A 20448-nucleotide genomic window follows, 5' to 3' on the forward strand; every position below is an offset into this window, starting at 1 on the left:
AGTAGACCATCATTTGATTGGGTAAACTGAAGGGGAACAAAGTTTCAGAAGATTTTTCTTTTGGAATCTCAATAACGGCACTAATGCTGAGAGTTACTAACTTACAAAGACCTGATTGGACAATACTCCCCACCTTCCCCGCTCTGGCTCATTGCATGGAGGGAAGCATGAACATCCCTTGCCCATTAGCCACTTGGCATTCCTCTGGCATCCATGTGGGAATGTCTGTGTATGACCTGTGTGCATAGGCCACAATAATGTGATCAATTATAGGACTTTTTCAAGGAAATGATCCATGATTATTACCTACATGTGTTGGAATTTCTACATATGAATTGTATTAAAATGTGGTATTCCCTGCATGGACCTCCAGGAGCATCTGTGGCAGGACTGGGCAGGGAAGTCTAGTGCACTTGCACTCCCCTCTATGAGGAGCCAAACTGGGCAGAGGAAATCACTTTATCTGACCAAAGTTCTTTAAAGCAAGGTATAAAATCATTGGCTGACATGATGAAGACAATTTCTCAAAGTCACCCCATTGACATTAAAAGGACATTATCTTTTTAATGTCAATGGGGCTACTTTGAGAAATTTTCCTCCTTGTCAGTCATTGATAGCCATTTTTTGTGATATCCTTCCCAAAGTTCCAAACAGAACTTTTAAAAAAGATAGTGAATAATAAAGCATTATGGTTCAGATTAACACTGCCCTCAATATGAGATAATGATGGCGTTGTGGTGAGACACACTCACCCTGACATCACTAAAGGACATTTAAACAGCATTTTGTAGTGCACGTAGAAGGGCGAGTCCAGTGAACACCCCTCACACGCGATTAAAGGATGTGTCGAGATTGCATTGGCACGTCCTTTAGAGCTGATGGGGCAGGCACATCCTTGCTGTAGCCTCCTTATTATCCCGTATTGAGGGCCATTTCTATCTGAACTGGCTCTGTTGGTTTGTTTCCTCTGATCTTTTTAAATAATAAAATTCAGGCCTTTGAATTTGGGTCATTAGACTACGAGGGCAGATTCTGCTTTGGGGTGGTGGGGGAACAGTCACTTTTTTCATTTACGTATGTTACATTTAATTTTTACAAAATTTAAGTGTATTATTGTCTATCTTTAAATCAAAGCTAAAAAAATTATGTTTAAAACATAATGGAACTGTTTTAAACTGGACATGACATTCCCTCACACTTAAAACCTTGTAAGTGAAACCTACTGCTGCATGATAGTATATTCAAGAATGGCATATATGATAATATTATTTTTGCAAAATGTGACATCTATAACTTCTGTCATTCCTTCTTACAATATTTCTTTGGGGTGGTGGGGGGTGATGACCAATGAAGGAAGCAGTAGGCTGTGTACTGATGTTTCTGCTTTCAACATTTGAATGTATACCTGTAGTGGTTTGAATTCATCCTGTTCATTGGTAGATTCTTCCCCAACCTTCCTTTTGTGTAAAAACAAAAACAAACTAGTGTGTTTGTGTATATATATTACATTTACTATAGTTATGTTGGAATGAAGTATAAATAAGAGAGCAGCTGACTTACTGGATTAGACAGTTTAACCTTGTCTCTTCCCCTTCCATAAATGTTTCAGAACTACATGCACTGTACCTCTAATAGATTACATAGATGGGAATGACTATTCCATTGAACCACAGCAAGGTGGGGATGAAGATGGCTTTGCCAGAGGGGCCTGGGACTGGAGCTTGCTATGGAAGCGTATTCCATTAAGCCACAAGGAAAAGGCAAAAAGAAAATTTAAAACTGAGCCATATCGGTAAAGAATGCTGTTTCATTTTATTGATTTGTAGATCTCATGCTTATCTAAATCCTTTCATTTTTCCCCCTTTCTTTTCCATGAACCATGCTTCGTTTAAATGTGCCATGTACCTGCTCTCATCCTCATCGCCACCATCTGTAATCCTGCAGAACCACATGCACTGTGCCGCTTATAGATGTCATAGATGGCAACACTTATAACATTGTACCCCAAGGGGGTGGTGACGAAGATGGGTATGCTAGAGGAGCATGGGATTGGAGTATGCTCTGGAAGAGGGTGCCCTTGACCAAACGTGAGAAGGAAATGAGAAAGACAAAAACTGAACCGTATCGGTAATCACTAAACCACTTACACATTTCTCCTTTTCTTAAGGAAGTACTGAACTTTTGAATACTTGCATGGACTCTCCAGTTCTTTAATGCAGTGCTAACAAAAGCAAAACTGTGCAGAAGCATCATTCTTTTCACTCATGGTCAAATTCTTCTAATATAGCCTCACTAACTCCTTCTGCACCTCTCTGTAGTATACTTGCATCTTCAGTTCTTTAAGCAAACTGTAGGATTGATAACTGGATTAATAAAGCAAAACATGTAGTATCCATTTTGCCCTCTGCTGTTAAGTTTTAGAAATTGCTTAGCATGCTTATTATGAATCAAATTCTCGAAGCTTAGCATTATTATGATTCAAATACTAAAAGTATCTAAAACATCTCTCTTGTCTCAATGCATGCGTACAGTCCTTGTTAATTGGAGGAGCAAGTCAGAAGAGTGCATTTCTTTGTCCTGCCTAGCTATCTGATGACAAATGACAGGATAATTGTTGGACATTTGCAAGAAAAAATGTGTAGTCAACAAGCCTATTATCCAAGCAAACTCATTCTGATGGGGGAATTTTTTGCTGCTCTTAACTTCGTAAATAATATCACTTCTTCACAGCAAAATATTTGCCTGGGGAAGACTGAGATTTTTCTGATTCATTGATACCTGCCTATAAAGTAGTGAGGTCATGATTCTGCTTTGATTCAACTGCACTTCACTAACCTTGCAACAAGAACTACTTTCATTTCAAAGCTCCTTTTCCTGTCGCTTAAAATAAGTGTATTGTATTGGGATGTGAATTATTGAGATTTAAAGTATCACTGTGACTTCATGTTATCCTCACCTTTTGATGTCCTTACTAAAGTTCCCAAATATTCCTATGAAATTACAAAGCTTTGGTCAATTTAGAACCTAGACACTTGCTTTCTCTAACAGAAAAAGGTGACCATTTTCTTAGCATTCTTACATTAACAGCAATTAAGGGTGGGAGGGAATTAAACAGTGGATGGTCCCAGGAATGCATTGTTTTATCTACGTATATTCCAGGCAATGCATATTCTGCATGAGCTCAAGCTGCAGTCTGCAGTGGAATAAGACTTTCAGATATTCTAAGTTTCCACATTTTAAAAACAGAATTTCTAGAAAATGTCTGACCTTTACTCTTCCATCTAATATTTACGAAAACATGTTGAATACTTTGAGATCCAAAATGTTGTCTACAAGAAATATTATTAACCACATTTGTATCCAGTCTTTCCTGTATTGAGCTTAGGCTGTATACATGAATGTAGAGTAATTTGAATTAATACAATTCTATTAATTAATAGAAATTATATTTCATTCATGCTAAATTTGTATCGTAATCCACCATTGGATTACCTGTTTTTCAGCATTTTATTAATGGATTGAAAAACCCAGCTTTTAAAACTGTTATGAGAAATAGCTTATGCTGTGAACATGATCTAGTGCATTGAATGCTCATGCTTTGTATTTATGTTGAATCACCATCACCATCCCCCCACAAAAGCAAACCAGTGCCCCCACCGACCACCCCGAATTAACTAATACATAAAGTTAGGGAACTTCACAACCTAAAGACTCAAAATGATGATAGAGGGCAACAGAGCAGCCTAATGTGGCCGTTCCTAACATGAGTGCTCATGTAGCACTAGTGCTGGCGTCTCTCCACGCTCTCCCTGAAGTGTGGGTGTGCAAATACTTCTCAGAATTCGACAGTGCTCCAGAATAACTCTGTTAGAGAAAAAACACATTGCCGATAGTCGAGCAACGTGTTTCCACTCTAATAGAGCACTTCCAGAATGCAGGCAAGCTCTGAAAAGTGCAAGCTTCTGACAAGGGTCTCTCCTAGCCCAACCCAGAGACCTTGCAGGGTCAGAGATTGAACCTAGGAACTTCTAAAGTATATGCTCTATCAATGAGCAACAGCCCCTCCCTGTAGCTTACAATCAGCCATTCAACCAATGACTGTAAACTTCTTGTTCATGAGCTACCAATGAAGCTTCATAATTTCTTCCAGTCTGAGACAGTTGCTGAGTACTACTTTTTAAAAAACAACAGATATTTATATATGCTTTTCAACAAAAGTTCCCAAAGTGGTTTACATAGGGAAATAAAAATAAACTAGCTGAAACCACACAGAGCATCTGTGCGGCAGTACATTCCCCCGACCTTCCCCACCCCCTTCTGCCCCAGTCTCCTCTCCCCCCACCCCCTTCTGCCCAGAGCAACCTGCACAGAGCAAATGGGCCAATTTGAAGGCAGAAAGCGGCGAACTTCGTGGCAGGGCCACTTGCCGTTTTGCGGACCCTCAGTCATCGGTACCGGCCCCAGCCGCCCCCTCGCAACTGCTTGCCCAACCGCTGAATTTCCTCCTGCTCCTTAAGGGCGCTCCTTGGGTTTGTTTCCACCGAAGCTTTTTCTCCAGCTCCTTGACGGTGGGTGTCCGTTGTCTCGCCACCCTCTCTGTGGTCCGGTTTCCTCCTCTCTTCCGCCTGCCTCCTTTGTTGCCGTTCCTTCCCAAGGCAATGGTTGGAATTCTCGCAGGACCTCGCGAGAGTTCCACCAGGCATCCAGATGCATCCCCACACAGTTCCCTACGCACTTGGCAGTAAGAGAATTAAATATATAGAGGATAAAGATGGCTCCCTGTCCCCAAAGGGCTCACAATCTAAAAAGAAACTTGACAGACACCAGCAACAGTGACTGGAGGGATGCTGTGCTTGGGCTGGATAGGGCCAGTTTATCTCCCCCTGCTCAATAAAGAGAATCACCACTTTTAAAAGGTGCCTCTTTGCTCATTTGGCAGGGGAAGGCATTTCTTCTTCAGATCTATGTCGTACAAACTGTTGGTTACCTTTTTCCCCTCTCCTAGATCCCCTGCGATGGCTGGTGGATTATTTGCCATTGAACGTGACTTCTTTTTTGAATTAGGCCTATATGATCCAGGACTACAAATCTGGGGTGGTGAGAACTTTGAAATATCTTACAAGGTAAACAACAGGAGTTGGTAACTATGCATTTATTTGTGTTTCCCCCTAAAATTGATTGTTTTTATTAAATATTCTTCAAATGAGGGTATGATGACTTTTTAGCCAGTGCCTGTATGTGTCTTGATTGGTTCAAGACCTGAAGTGCCATCCCTTTCCCCATCAACTAAGTCCTAGTTAGTGCTAAGTTTTGGAAGCCTGTGGAGCCGCACCATATTCAGTTTCCCAGTGTGCTGCTTTGTGGGAATCATAAAAAATGTTAAAAGCTTTCCTTTCCTCTAGACCTGAGGCACAGAGTTTAAAAGAACATACCCCAAACAACCACCAAAAAATAAAAACTTCCTTGCATTTTGGGAAACTTAAAAGACTCTTCTGTTGATTTAGAACATCAGAGTCATGACATTTAGAGTCATCTAGATGAAGTATGAGAGGACCTCCCCCGAGTTCAACTCCCCATTCAGCCATGATACTAGCTGGGTGACTCTGGGCCAGTCACTTCTCTCTCAGCCTAACCTACTCACAGGGTTGTTGTGAGGAGAAACTTAAGTATGTAGTACACCGCTCTGGGCTCCTTGGAGGAAGAGCAGGATATAAAATGTGAATAATAATAATAATATTTCTCTGGGTTTTTACTGTCATTTGGCTTGTTTGTTTTTTTCCCAAGTAGTAGATTTCTGCTTGTAATGTTTCCTCTGAGGCTTAAGGAATAAATTGCTTTGTAATGTGCAGACTACATATTATACTGTGGATGAGACACCAATTGGGCATCTTTGCTTTAAAAGTTTCACTGTTGCTGCATTCTACCATGTGACAGTGAAATAACATTATCTTCCTTCAGACGTGTTAAAAACTTGGGACACTGTTGCATCCCTGAGAGCAGGCTTTGGAAGCCCAGCCCTACCCCTGCTGTCCCCACGGTCACAGCATTTGTCAGCAGAGACAAGCTTCTTGCTCATGGTCAAATTCCCCCACCCCACATGATGCTGGGGTGCCTCAGCATTCCACATCAAATTAGAACATAGAAACTCTCTTTGCTTACAAAGGTTTGGATTTTTCTATGCACTGGTTACTCTTTTAAAAAACTTCAAACACTTTTTATGGTAATAGAAATGCTGTCCCTGCTAACCGGGCAAAGAGGTTTGTTTGTTTGTTTTTTAAGATTTATGTTATGGTGCTCTTATATTTAGCAGGGAGAGAGCAAGTGTCCCTATCCATCCCCAGCATAGCATCCTTCCAGTGACTTTGCTGGTGTCGACGATATGTTTGTTTTTAGATTGTGAGCCCTTTTGGGACAGGGAACAATTTTTGCTATAATTTTGCTATGTAAACCGCTTTGAGAACAAATTTGTTCTCTGTTGTCAATGAACACTGTATCATTGTTGGCCATATTATTGGCCAGGAAATCGAAAATGTCTAAAGTCTGGTTAAACATGCATGGATCTTCTAACATGTAATTAATTGTTTTTGGTATTGATGGGTTCACTGCCTAGAGTCTTTGGAGGAGGCAGTATATAAGAAAATTTTAATAAATAAATGATCTGGGTCGAGATCCATCGAGAGCCATAAGAATGGGTTCTGCGCCTGCGCAGAGACCACACAGTAGCCATGCCTCAGCTTGTCAAGGCGTTCAAGCCCCGCCCCCACGCTGCCCACGTGCTATTTAAGGGCTGGCTGGATGCCTTCTTCCTTGGTTCTTTTCCGACCACCACAGCATTAGGACTTCAGTCTGCCGCCTCTTGTCGGTTCTCCTCCGTGAGTTCTCCTCCGTGAGTTCATCTGTTCTGTTCTAAAAACAAAAACAAAAACAACAACAACGTTAAATTGTGTATGACCTTGGACTGTCTGACAATCTACGGCGATAATTAGACCCTCTCTTCTGGCTGATGAACTTCTCTGGCTTAATTTTCGACCCGGAACGGCCCTGACTACCCGCTTGCGCGCCCTGTTATGGCTGAGGAAAAGAAGTCCTTCAAAAGGTGTGACGGCTGTAAAGCCAAACTGCCTTCTAAGGACTTGCATTACTTGTGTTTGCTATGTTTGGGAGAAGAACACAACATCTCCACCTGCCGAATATGCCTGTCTTTCTCAAAACAAACGTGCAAGAATAGAGTGCTTTGCCTGAGGGCGGCCATTTACGACGATGTCTTGAGCCCTTCGACACCGGGCGAAACACATTCGTCGGTTTTCACATCGAAGTCGCCAGCTAAATCTGCTATGGCGTCTCCCTCGACATTGACCTCTCATTGGTCGAAATCTGCAAAATCTTTAAAATCGATTCCGGGAACGATGCCAACCCGCTCGGCTTCGACGCCACCTTCAACATCGAGACCGGCACCGATACCATCGAAGCACTCTCTCTCGACATCGAAGCATCACAAATCTAAACACTGCACCCCATCGCCTGGATCTCCTCCTTCGAAATGCCAAAGAAAAGTCGACTGGACTCACACCTCATCGCCTCCTCCAACTTTACATGCGTCTGAGACGCTCCCTCGCTCCCCGGCATTGGAGCCGATACTGAGCACTTTGACAGCGACGGTGACGCACCCTCCGATACCGTTCTCTTCGATATCGAGGGCTAGATCACTGTCTCCAGCAAGGACACCGATAGTTTCTTCGGCTCCAGCCTCTCCACAGCCTCAACATGTTGTGCCGCCGACATCGACTCTCCACACCCCTAGAGTCTCGATGTCGACGGGAGTGTCTCCTAGCTGTCTGACTCAGTTACTGACCATCGACATTGATGACGATACGACTCGTGCTGATGCCACTACAGCGTTGGGCCCTTCAGCTGAACAAACGTTGCTGTCAGTGTTGGACTCCACCTCGACCACTCCGACGACATCGACCTTTACAGGGTTCCCGGCATCGACCGTTGATCCAAACGCCACCGCGCTGCCCCCAGAAACCGCACTGTCAGCCCTCCATCTACATGACTGCTCGTCTTGGCACACTTGTGGCTTTGTACACCAGCCCCCAACCGCTGCTCCCGTTGCCAGCAGAATGGATGCCGATTCCCCAGGTGCCTCGTATGCTGATGAACAGCCTAGACCATGGAGACCATTCTCCTCCCTAACATCGACCCTGGCAGTCGCTTCTCTGCCCCCACGCTTCCCGTCTTGTGTGGCTAAGGCTTCTCAGACGCCACGGGTACAGTCCGTGCAGCAAGGCACCCAGACTAAGGTTCCCCAGGTACGTTCCGTGAGTACGCAAATGTACCCCGCCCATCCTCCACACAATGTCACCGCGGAAACGCAAACAGTTCTACCCGCTTCACCAGCATGCTCAGAATCTGATCATTATGGATCTTCTGACTTCGAATCAGACGTGGATGACAGAGACTCACTTGTAGACCCACCTGTCGATGTACCTCCCGCTACATACGTATCTCCCAATGAAGAGATGAAGTCGTACCACAAGCACGTCCGTTCCATGGCGGAGGCTCTGGGCCTGGATATTCGCTCACAACTCTCCACGATTGACGATCCGGTATACAACTTTATGGTACAGTCACCATCTACCCAACCGGTAGCTTTACCCATGCTCCCAGTCATAACGAGAGCAGCCAAATGTGCTTGGGAAGTTCTCCACACCTCAACACCAACGAGCAAGAGACTGGAAAGCTTATACCGCATACAAGAGAAGGACAACACTTATCTTTTGAAACACCCTGCGCCCAATTCCCTGGTGGTGAATTGTGCAGCCTCCTCCAAGACAGGCCGGCGTTACTCGACACCCCCTGAAAAGGAGGGCCGCAAATTGGACTTGTTAGGCAGGAAGATTGACTCTACTTCCTGTCTCTCCATCAAGGTGGCGAACTATGCCGCTTGCACCGCCAAATACTGCCACAGCATTTGGGAATCTCTCCAGGGTGACCTTGTCTCTTTACTGCCTGAGGATCTTAAGAAAAAGTACCAACAGACCCTTGAAAAGTCAGCGGATTTAACGTGACAGCAGTTGAGCATCACTAAGCACTTAGCTGAGTCTGAATCTCACTCCTTGACAGCAGCGGTGACGCTCCGCAGACATGCCTGGTTGCGTTCGACTAGCCTCCAGGCAGATATGAAAGAGAAAATAGAGGGACTATCTTTTGATGGCACCGGACTCTTAAGCGAAGCAATGGACTCAACAATGGAACAACTCAAGAAATCTAAATTCACAGCCAAAACCTTTATGGCTCAAGCCTCCACCTCATCCTACAATGCCAAGTATCGTTCTTATTCGGGGCGTCAATGACCCTTATACCGTCAACCAGACCAATGGGACTTCAGGAGGATTTACTCCTCCTATAACAAGCGTTCTTATCAATCCAAGAACAAGTTCTCACAATCCCAGAAATCTAAGCAGCCTGACTCCCAAAAGTGTCTTTGAGTGTCAGGACCACCCACGGACACCTCTCCACTCCCCATCCCCGCCAGCAGGGGCCTTACCACCGGCGCCAAGCATCAACACCAAACTGGCAGGCCATGCCCCTGAATAGCACCGCATAACATCGGACCGATGGGTCTTGAAAATCATCTCATCAGGTTATGCAATAGAGTTCAAGACCCTTCCACACTATTCAGGGATGAGGATTACTCCACCCTCGGAAGCCCTTCAGGCGGAGGTGTGAGAGTTATTGGAAACGGGTACGATCACCCAGGTGCCGTGGGCGTGCAGGCGGGAGGGTTTCTACACCTGCTACTTCCAAATTCCAAAAAAGGTTGGGGGGCTCCGCCCCATAATGGATCTCCGCCACCTAAACAAGATGATCAAAGTAAGGAAATTTCGCATGATGGCGTTGCAAGAGATACTCCCTCTGCTCCAGGGCGAGCGATGGCTTGCAACTCTGGATTTGAAAGACGCCTACTTTCACATCAACATCAGAGAACCTAACAGGAAGTTTCTCCGCTTCTCTGTAGGAGATCAAGCATACCAATACACAGTATTGCCATTCGGACTGTGCACCACCCCCTGGGTCTTTACCAAGTGTATGGCCGTCGTGATTGCCCATCTCAGGACCCGGGGGGTGGCCATTTACCCGTATTTGGACGACTGGCTGCTGTCATCCAGCAACAAAAGAGAGTTACTTTTACAGATTCAGTATGTGTTATCGCTCCTCCAGGATCTTGGTCTCCAAGTCAATTGGAAGAAGTCCCACCTAGAACCATCTCAAAAGACCACCTTCATTGGTGCAGTCCTTGACACGTTAGCACAAAGAGCATACTTGCCAAGGGACCGCTTCGACTCTATCCAGACTCTAGTTCTTCTCTTCCAACGTCAACCCAGACAACTGGCCCGTCTCCTGGGTTTGATGGCATCATGTGCAGCAGTCGTCCCATATACTCGCTTGAAGATGCAGAAACTTCAGCTCTGGTTCCTGTCCGTCTTCCATCCCCTTCGGGACGGGCAGGGGAAATGCTTGGAGTTGCCCCCGCAAATCCTCAAATCATTAGTCTGGTGGTCCACCCCAAAGCACCTCCTGAGTGGAGTACCCTTCAAAGCACCAACTCCTACTGTTTGGCTGACATCCGATGCATCTCTCCTCGGCTAGGGAGCGCACTGCGACGGTCATCAAGTGCAGGGGAAGTGGACCCGAGCGCAGTCCCAACTCCATATCAATTTCCTGGAGCTCCTGGCAACTTTTCAGGCTCTGCAGGCTTTTCTCCCCCTGGTCCAGAACCAGGTAGTGCAGGTGCAAATCGACAATACAACGGCTCTGGCGTACATAAACCGCCAGGGGGGTACTGTGTCTCGAAGCTTGTGTGCCCTTAGTGTTCAACTGTGGCATTGGTGTATCCGACACCAAGTCACACCCAGGGTGATACACATCAAGGGCCTGGACAATGTCTTAGCCGACGATCTCAGCCGAGTTTTCCTACAGGAGCGTCACCACGAATGGTCTCTCAAGAACGACTGCATATCCGCCCTCTTCCGCCACTGGATGCAGGCGACTATAGACCTCTTCGCGTCTGCCCAGAACACGAAATGTGTCCGCTATTGCTCCAGGGTGGGTCACGATCCTCTATCCCTGGGGGACGCTTTCCAACTGGATTGGACTCAGGAGACACCCTACATGTTCCCTCCACATCCTGTAATCAAACGAGTGGTTGCCCAGTTGCTGGCCACCCTCACTTCGGGGATTCTAGTAACGCCTTGGTGGCCCCGCCAACCATGGTTTCCTCAAGTACTCAAACTGTCCTGGGGTCGCTTCTTCCACCTCCCTCAAATTCCAGACCTCTTATCCCAAGATGACGGCATGGTCTTCAACCCAGACGTACAAGCTCTCCATCTCACCGCCTGGCTAATCGGATGTTAGATCGTATCCTTCTCAACCAGCACAAGTCCTCCACCAGACGTAACTACGCTAGTAAATGGTGCAGATTTAAACTGCATAAAGACACAGGGGTTCCTCCCCATGCGTGCTACGATACGGGATGTTCTGCTATATTTAACTACCTTGAAGTCTCAGGGCTTGTCTAATGTCTCCTTGAAGGTCCACCTGGCAGCACTTTCATCTAGACATCCAGGCTGCGAAGGGAAGACCTTGTTCTCACACCCTCAGAGCAAAGCCTTCCTGAAGGGCCTTTCTAATGTATATCCACCTATCAGAGCTCCAGTCCAACCTTGGAGCATTTCCTTAGTTCTCTCATCTCTGACACAGGCGCCCTTCGAGCCTATGGCTTCTGCTCCCCTGAAGCTCATTTCCTTGAAAGCTGCATTCTTGGTGGCCATAACGACAGCTCGGAGAGTAAGCGAGTAAACTGCATTGAGAGTAGATCCGCCATACACTAGATTCTTTCTGGATAAGGTCCTCATGCGCCTGGACCCTTCGTTTTTACCCAAGGTTGTTTCGGACTTCCATCTCAACCAGGATATAGTCCTCCCCACGTTTTTCCGGAACCCTTCGACCGCTTTAGAACGCTCTATGCACGCTCTGGACATACGGAGGGCATTGCTATACTACATGGATAGAACCAAAGACTTCCGCTCATCTTCACACCTCTTCATAGCCTACAAAGGCTCCAAGAAAGGCATGAACATCTCCAGACAGAGACTATCCTCATGGCTGGTCGAGCTTATCAAGTTTACGTATCGCTTACAAGGCAAAACACCGCCTGAAGCTATTAAGGCCCGCTCAACCTGCGCCTACGCTTCTTCGGTCGCACACCTTACGGGGATATCTTTCAAAGATATTTGCAAAGCAGCAACTTGGTCTTCGGAGATACCCTTTGTGAAGAACTACGCACTAGATATACACTCTGCTGCCGAGGCTAATTTCGGGAGAAGTGTTCTTAAAAGGGTGTCGCAATAGCCTCTACTGCACCATCCTTCCTTGAGGGAGCTAGCTAGACACCCATTCTTATGGCTCTCAGCGGATCTTGACCCAGATAAACAGGTTGCTTACCTGTAACTGATGATCTGGGAGAGATCCTTCGACATCCATAAGACCCTCCCGAACCTCCCCTCTGCAGTAGGGCTTATCTGGAATGTGTATAGGTGTGTGGGCCGTTCTACCTTATGTTCTCTTTTTTTCCTCGATGAACTCACCTTCACTCCTGGATGGTCGTCCTCCGTGGCGGTCGTCCAAAGAACTGAGGAAGAAGGCATCCAGCCAGCCCTTAAATAGCACGCGGGCAGCGTGGGGGCGGGGCTTGGACGCCTCAACAAGTTGAGGCATGGCTACCGCATGGTCTCTGCGCAGGCGCAGAACCCATTCTTATGGATGTCGACGGATCTCTCCCAGATCATCAGTTACAGGTAAGCAACCTGTTTTTTCTACATAATGAGATAAAATTTTCATTTCAATTTTGAATTTTTCATTTCCTTGTACTGTTTTCATGGAGTTGCTCTTTTGACATTTCAAAATGGCTTTGTTTCAAATTGCAGATTTGGCAGTGTGGTGGGAAATTGCTGTTTGTCCCTTGTTCTCGTGTCGGACATATTTATCGTCTCCATGGATGGCAAGGGAATCCACCTCCAGCATATGTTGGTTCATCTCCTACTTTAAAGGTGATGCTGTGCCTTCAAAACATCACTATGGTTCATGTGCTAAATTAAAGATCTTGGAAAAATATACAACTGATAAGTATTAAAATTTATTTCTTTTCTTTAAAAAGGTCCAACTTTATTCTAACTTCTACTGTACATGTAGTTGGATTAAAACCTATTTATTTTGAAAACTCTATTTGAAAGTGGTTTTTATTCTTTGGTAAAAAGTTAACTATATGTGTCTACACAACCACTTGCTAATCTCCCAGTAAGTTGATACTTGGGTAATTTTATTGTGCTGGACATTGTTCTTCTACTCATAACTTAAAGTTCAATTTATTCAATGTATCATTACATTTCGGTCACTCACTGACAGAATTTTACTCATGCCAGTCTTATTTCTGGCTTATTTTAAAAAACATAAATTTGTAATAATGGTGAGTTTTATTTTAATTAAAAAGGATAAATTCGGCAATGTTGTATATTTAGGTTTTGAACAGTGAATAAAACCAAACCCAAACCAGTTTAGAGAGGCTTTTTCTGTGAACTGGAACTGAACCTGACGTACAAATCTCTTGTTTGACTTCAACCTGAACCGAGCCCTAAACAAAAACAAACAAACAGACAGTGATTGGTGACCAGTTCAGAAAAAGTGGTTCTTATGTCCCTCCCACCCACCCCCCAAAAGAGCAGAGGGAGCACATAAAATGGTTCAGGTAAGATGTATGCTCTTATAAAATGTATGCAATAATTTTGTGTTTTTACAGAACTATGTGAGAGTTGTGGAAGTCTGGTGGGATGAGTACAAAGATTATTTCTATGCTAGTCGACCTGAGACAAAAGCACTAGCCTATGGTGACATATCTGACCTGAAAAAATTTCGTGAAGATCATAGATGCAAAAGTTTTAAATGGTTCATGGAAGAAATAGCTTACGATATAACATCTCATTATCCTTTACCACCTAAAAATGTGGAGTGGGGAGAGGTAAGCTGCTCTGAAATAAAAATAATCATATAGAAATTTACAATATAGCTAACATACCCACATATAACTCATACACTTAAAGCCTCCATTAAAGATCCATTGAGTATTTTGCAAACTAATAAGATGTTATCCTAAAGGAGTAGCATGTGTTAATATTTTCTTGGTTTGTTTTAAGTTGATTAACTCTAATCTAAATAAAGCACTAGAGGTACTGTTGCTGCTTCCTTGTATGAATAGCAACGGGGGGGGGGGGTGTTTGCGCACACGTGTGCACAATTCAGTTCATGTGCAAATTGGGTGATTCGCGAATTCAGCCTCAAATTGAATCGCTCGGAATACTTTTCCTTGTGTGGTTGCTTTTGGATTCTCTCCACCCTGCAAGCTTACTGCTTGTAGCTAGCCCCCAGTAGCTTTAATAACTGGGGTGCTGTGCTGTCTCTCTCCCCCACCCCCCTTCCTGTAGCTCCAAGCTACAGAGCTGCAACTCCGCTTTGCTGCTGCTGTCTGGACTGAATTTTTATTTGTTTGTTTTTTAAAATAAAATGTTCATGCCAACGTTGTGCAGAGGCAGCTGGGGGGAGAGTGCCACTGGTATGCCAAGATGGCTGGGAGGAGCATTGCCGATTCAGGAAGTGGAGTTGAGGGGAGCAGGTGTGCACCTGCAGTCATCCATTTTAAAGGTGCCGGGGATGTGTTGTGAATTGTCCTTCAAAATGCAATTTGTGCACATCTCTAGCACACAAGCACATAAATGGACCACCGCTGAGCCATACCTCCTTAAAGGCACTTCTTCCCCCCCACATCAGATTTAGGGCTTAAATTATTTTAAAACCTCAAGGTGTCTGGGAGGGTGCAAAGTAGAGCCAGGAGCAGAGTAGCAGGTGCCTGCCTTCCTGCCTTGAGTTGTAGTCTGGTCTATTTGTGAGATGGTGTTGTGGAGAGAAATGGACAATGGCAGCTCAGCACACATGCTCTCTCTCGCTATCATATTTTGTTGGTGATTGTTGTGAGATGAGCTCCATCTCTGGCCTTGAGAGTAACTTGTGGTTCACTCACTGCTCTGGTCTACAGTCTGCATTCTGCATTGCAAGGTGTACTCACTCAGTTAAAATGTGGTTGAAGATGCTCCTATAGTTGAGCTTATGGCTGTGCTTGCTGCTGCTAAGGATGCTGCTGTGGTAACGGTTGCAAGTAAGGCCGGAGTCATAATTGTGTGTGAGAGAGCAACTTGTGCCAATCATGTTACTGCAGCGCAAGCACTGTGGCTGGCAGTGGATTCCAGGTCAGTGGTTCTATTTTGGTCATCTTTGGACTGTGTAGTTGGCAAAATGTGGTGTTCTATGTTGGGAGGGACCGAGTGTACTTTTGTACTGCAGTGTTGTTTTTCAAGGCAGGGTTGCAAAACCTGTTTCACGCTGCTTGTTTTGCCCATAGGGAACAATGGGGAACTCGAATTGCCCCATTGTTCCCCATGGGTAGGTCCTAGGGATACCAAAGTGCGTTGGGTGGTTACCTACCACTAAACCTACAAAAGAAATGGGCAAGTGGGAGATTTTTGTTTTTGTTTTTATGTTTTTAACCTAAATCTCAATAGGATTCTTTGGAGGTTTGGGGAAAGTTTTTTTGTGTTTTTTAAAATTAATATCATCTTCTTGCCCATTTCTTTTGTGGGTTGGTTGGTAGGTAGCATCCATCATCCCAACCCATTTTGGTGTCCCTAGGACCTACCCATGGGGAACAATGGGGTGATTTGAGTTCCCTATTGTTCTCTAGGGCGAATCACGTAAATTTTCTTTTTAAATTGTTTGATTTGTCTAACGATTTCAACGAATTGATTCGAGTTTTTGCTGTTTGATTCAAGATTGAATAGCAAAAAATGATTTTGCACATCGCTAGCTCAGGAGAATCTCTGTATTCACAGGGGTTCCATTTTCTGCAGTTACCGCAGATATGTAAACTGCAAATACGGAGTCATGGGGGTTAGGTTCCTGGAGCCTGGAGGCCCGAAAATTGCCAAAATGGTGGGGGGGGGTTTAAGTGCCCTACCGTGTTTTGCGGGCCTCCAGTGATCCAGCAATGTGCCCCAGAAGCTGAAAACTGTCAATTTCTAAGCATTTTTCCACTATTTTTTTGTGGGGGGTGGGGAGGGTTCAGGCAAATAAGCAACAAAATGGCTCCGTTTCACAAGATGGCGGCCAGGAATGATCTCCATGGTTATTTCTGGCTGCCTCCAACCCATGGATACACAAAAATAACCCCTTGTGTTCTAGTCTCCCCCCCCCCGCGTATGCTGAGGTTGGATGTCAGTCACCCAACCACTGATATGTGAAACTGAGGGTGGTGGATCTACGTATAGCGAGGTCCATCTGTACAGAGAGAAAGCGAGAGAGAGAGAGAGAGAGAGAAACTTCAGGAATGTTGCTTTGCATCTTGATTGTGCATGGGTCTAAAACATTTTAAGCCACTTCTTCCTGCATGTGTAATTGAAAAGCACTTTCATGAACAGTTAAGACATTTTGACCATTCATTGTGCTAAACCTGTTTAACAGGATGCTTTTAAGTGAGGGGGGAAGACATTGTAGCAGTTTTATGGCGTTGTAAATCTGTTATCTCTCATTCATGCATCATTCCAGCTGAGCAGCTTGGAAGTTACAGAAACTGTTGTCTCTGTCTTCCGGTTCACATTGTAGGTCTCAGAAATCAGGCGCACACATCCTTGCATTGGAGCAGGATCCTCAATCTATGCCCAGACACCCAGAATACATTAGCTCATATAATCCAAGTTACAGAATATTGAAATAGTGGTAACTGAGCAAATTGGAATCACAGAAGCATACTGAAATATTTAGCAGTAGAAGAACTGTCCCCATTAGAAGAACTGTCTCGATTCATCCCAGGATTATTCCTTCCAGTGGCTGTTACTGGTGTTTCTTTTGTATTTCTTTTTACACTGACCAGCCCTTTAGAACAGAGAACCATCATCTTACTTTTTTAATTTATTGTTTAATTTATATATCGTCTTTCATTGAAATAATCCCAAAGTGGTTTATAGTATAGATAAAACAATGCACAATTAAAAGTGCAAATATTAAATTTAAATATAAAAATCTATCTATATCTATTTAAAAGTTTAAAAACCTATATAAAATAAAACAGTAAAACACAAAACACAGAGCAACAGCAGCAAAAAACAGTTACGTCAGATAAAAGCCTGGGTGAAGAGCCACATTTTAACTTGTTTTCTAAAAATTGTGATGGAGACTGAGGAGCAGAAACCAGGCAAGGAGAGCATTCCAAACCCTGGGTACAATGCAGTGTTCCCTCTGAAAGGATTCCTAGATGTTGTTGACTACAACTCCCAGAATTCCCAGCTGCAGTGGCTTTTGCTTGGGGAAAAGCCCCTGGTGGCGCAGTGGTAAAACTGCCGCCCTGTAACCAGAAGGTTACAAGTTCGATCCTGACCAGGGGCTCAAGGTTGACTCAGCCTTCCATCCTTCCGAGGTCGGTAAAATGAGTACCCAGAATGTTGGGGGCAATATGCTAAAATCATTGTAAACCGCTTAGAGAGCTTCGGCTATAGAGCGGTATATAAATGTAAGTGCTATTGCTATTGCTATTATGGGAATTGTAGTCAACAACATCTGGGAATCCCTGTTAGAGAGAACACTGGTGCAGTGACCGAGAAGGCCCTGTCCCATGTGCTCGACAGCCGAGCCTCCCTCACTGTCAGCATGCAGTACAGAGCCCCCTCCAATAATCTTGTCAAGCAGGCAGAAACTCTTGGGATCAGGCAGTCCTTCAGATATCCAGGGCCGAAACCATTAAGGGTTTTAAAGGTCAAAAACAGCCGGTAGAATTGGACCCAGAACAAATCGGCAGTCAGTTCAACTCTTTCAAGAATGGGCGTAATATGATCCCAACGGGCAAATTCAGATAAAATCCTAGGTGCCGCATTTTGCACTAGCTGCAGTTTCTGGATATTTTTCAAAGACAACCCCATGTAGAGAGCATTATAGTAATCCAGCTGTGATGTGACTAAGGTAATGCTTTTGATAGCAAAAGAGAAGATGGTTCTCTGTCACAAAGGAGTTCCAAATGTAAAAAAAAGAAAAAGAAAACACCCAACAGCTCAACTGGGGATGGACACTCTGCTTCTTGTTTGTAAACTTCTTTGATAGCGATGTTGAACAGTAGTTTGTTTACTATTTAACATGGCCCAAATTTGATCAAAAGTTAGGCCTCTGTGTTCCAAGTGAACAGGTTATCTAAGTGATTCTAACAAGATATTCAAGATATCTTGATATTCTAGATATTCTAACAAGATATTCCTTGGTATCAGTTGACATGCATTGTCAGTCGGTCATCTTTATCATACTGCATGCATTCCAAAATGTCTTAATTTTATGACATTCCCATCAGCAGCACAAAAACCTTATAATTGGAAAGTGGCTGACATTCCCTCTAATGTTACAGAGGCACTGTGTGCAAAGTGCCTCAGCAGGATTTAATAATCCAGAATCCTACTGCTTATGAGGGCACTTTTCACCAATTTCTCCTTCCCCCAGAAGCACTCTTTAGCACTTCTGTCCCTGAAAGTTGCACAGTTCTCCAAGAGAAGGAAAGATCAGTTAAAATCACCCCATCCCTTCAGCATGATCAGAGGGAAAGCGATGCTGGATTACTAAATGTTGCAAAGTCGCTCTGCAGTTAGCACCTGTGAAATGTTAGAGAGGATGTTGGCCAATGTCTAAAGTCATATTTGCTCTTCTCTTAAGCCCAAATCTTCCCCAAGTACCCAGTGTTCTTCCTAACTACAAGTGAGTTAGTAGCTATGGAGAAGCTTCATTACAGTTGGAGAAAGCAATGAAAAAAGAACTTTAAAAAATTCAGATTGTACTGCCACATGCACTACTTCTTGGAGGTTTTCATTTTCCAAGCTGTTCTCACCCATATACTCTTGTTGCTGTAGATGTCCAGGGTCTGTGATTTTCCAAGGGGTTATGTTGTGATCAGTGCAGTGTGTAAGCAAGAAGGAAGCTGGCGGGTGTCTGCAGTGAAAATATGCATTGTCCTGATGGAATCTAATTTGGGTGCCAAGGTGGTAGGAGTCCAAAGGGGTTTGGGAGCTGCTGTTCATGATGGAAGAAGCTGAAGAGATCAAGAACAGTTAAAGCACACTGAGCATGAGTTGTTTTTGCACTTGAGTTAAAAAAAATAGAAGTAGAAACGTTCAAATTTTGAATGTAGGCAAGTGAGTCAAAGTGCATGCATAACTAGCAGCAAAACAAAAATATGGAAGATTTTTAAATAGAGCTAGAAACTATAGCCAAGTCCATTGTGCTATTCATCAATACATATAATCAGCTGCTAACATTTGCCAAGTATACACAATGAATCTCATTAAATAGAAGCAATCTTCTGAAAAAGGTGGAGGGAATTGCCTTTTATACATGAATGCCACTCTTTCAGTGCATGTAGGAAAATGCTGGCCTGAAGGAGATGACTCACTTGAAATAATCCCCTTTCTTTGCTTGCAAGGTACAAGATTGTGCTGTATTTAGATAATACATCATGCAGCAAATGCTTTCTATAAGAATACCTTGGGTAGGGCCATCATGCTGTGGCATGTTTGAAATAGCTGTCTTTATATGTTGTTGTTTTACTTTATTTCTTTGCTGGATCTCCCATGATATTTGATATAAAATTATGTATTTGTGAATGATTATATGTATTGTGAATGATTAGTCTGTTGCTAAGATTATTAAGCCAGTTTCATTTCATTGTAGAAAGAGTTTTAGAACATATTGTTCAGTTAAAGCAGACTTCTTTTTACCAACACTTGCATTCACTTTTAGATAAGCTGTAAATACAAAATTCTTTGTTTTATAGAGTTCTGTTTCAGTTTTTTACTACAATTCTGCTACAACCTCCTTTAGACAAATACTAAAATGATTATTTTGGCACCAGTACAGGAGGAATTATTATTTCCCCCCTCCCCTTGCATTTTCTAAATATGCTTTGGTCACGAAGAGACAGGGTTTTTATGTGCCTACTTGCATGCTCTGGCCACAGTCTACTCACTTTTATTCTCAGTAGTGCTGTCACGGCCTTCAGCCTGGAGGAGCCTCTAGGCTCCTCCTTAAGGCTTACTAGCCTTAATCTGGGTGTCGCACAAGCCTTTTCTCAGCACTGTCCTCCTCAGAATAGGAGCCAGGCTAAGTCCACCCCACAACAAGTTTACTCATGACCAAATAGCTAGCTGAGCCGTTGTGCACACAGGAGACAAAAAGCCCCAGAGCCACACATACCCAGCACTAGGTCTTTCTATAATTAATTAATTAATTATATTTTTATACTGCCCCATACAAAAA

The 20448-nt window shown here is 44.0% G+C and overlaps 1 protein-coding gene across 5 annotated transcripts in view; it reads left to right on the forward strand.

Annotated features, from left to right (window-relative positions):
• The window catches only part of GALNT7 (polypeptide N-acetylgalactosaminyltransferase 7), a 72420-nt gene that overhangs the window by 32397 nt on the left and 19575 nt on the right, over nt 1–20448 (forward strand). For 4 of the 5 annotated variants that reach the window (XM_053254220.1, XM_053254223.1, XM_053254224.1 and 1 more), the window contains exons 6-9: nt 1610–1792; nt 5006–5123; nt 12990–13112; nt 13859–14077. In XM_053254220.1, coding sequence (XP_053110195.1) covers nt 1610–1792; nt 5006–5123; nt 12990–13112; nt 13859–14077 — 643 coding nt within the window. Of the gene's footprint in view, nt 1–1609; nt 1793–1944; nt 2128–5005; nt 5124–12989; nt 13113–13858; nt 14078–20448 lie in introns of all 5 variants that reach the window. The other variant, XM_053254221.1, reaches the window with a different exon arrangement.

The sequence above is a fragment of the Hemicordylus capensis genome, chromosome 5 (genome assembly GCF_027244095.1).
Source record: "Hemicordylus capensis ecotype Gifberg chromosome 5, rHemCap1.1.pri, whole genome shotgun sequence".
NCBI lineage: Eukaryota > Metazoa > Chordata > Lepidosauria > Squamata > Cordylidae > Hemicordylus > Hemicordylus capensis.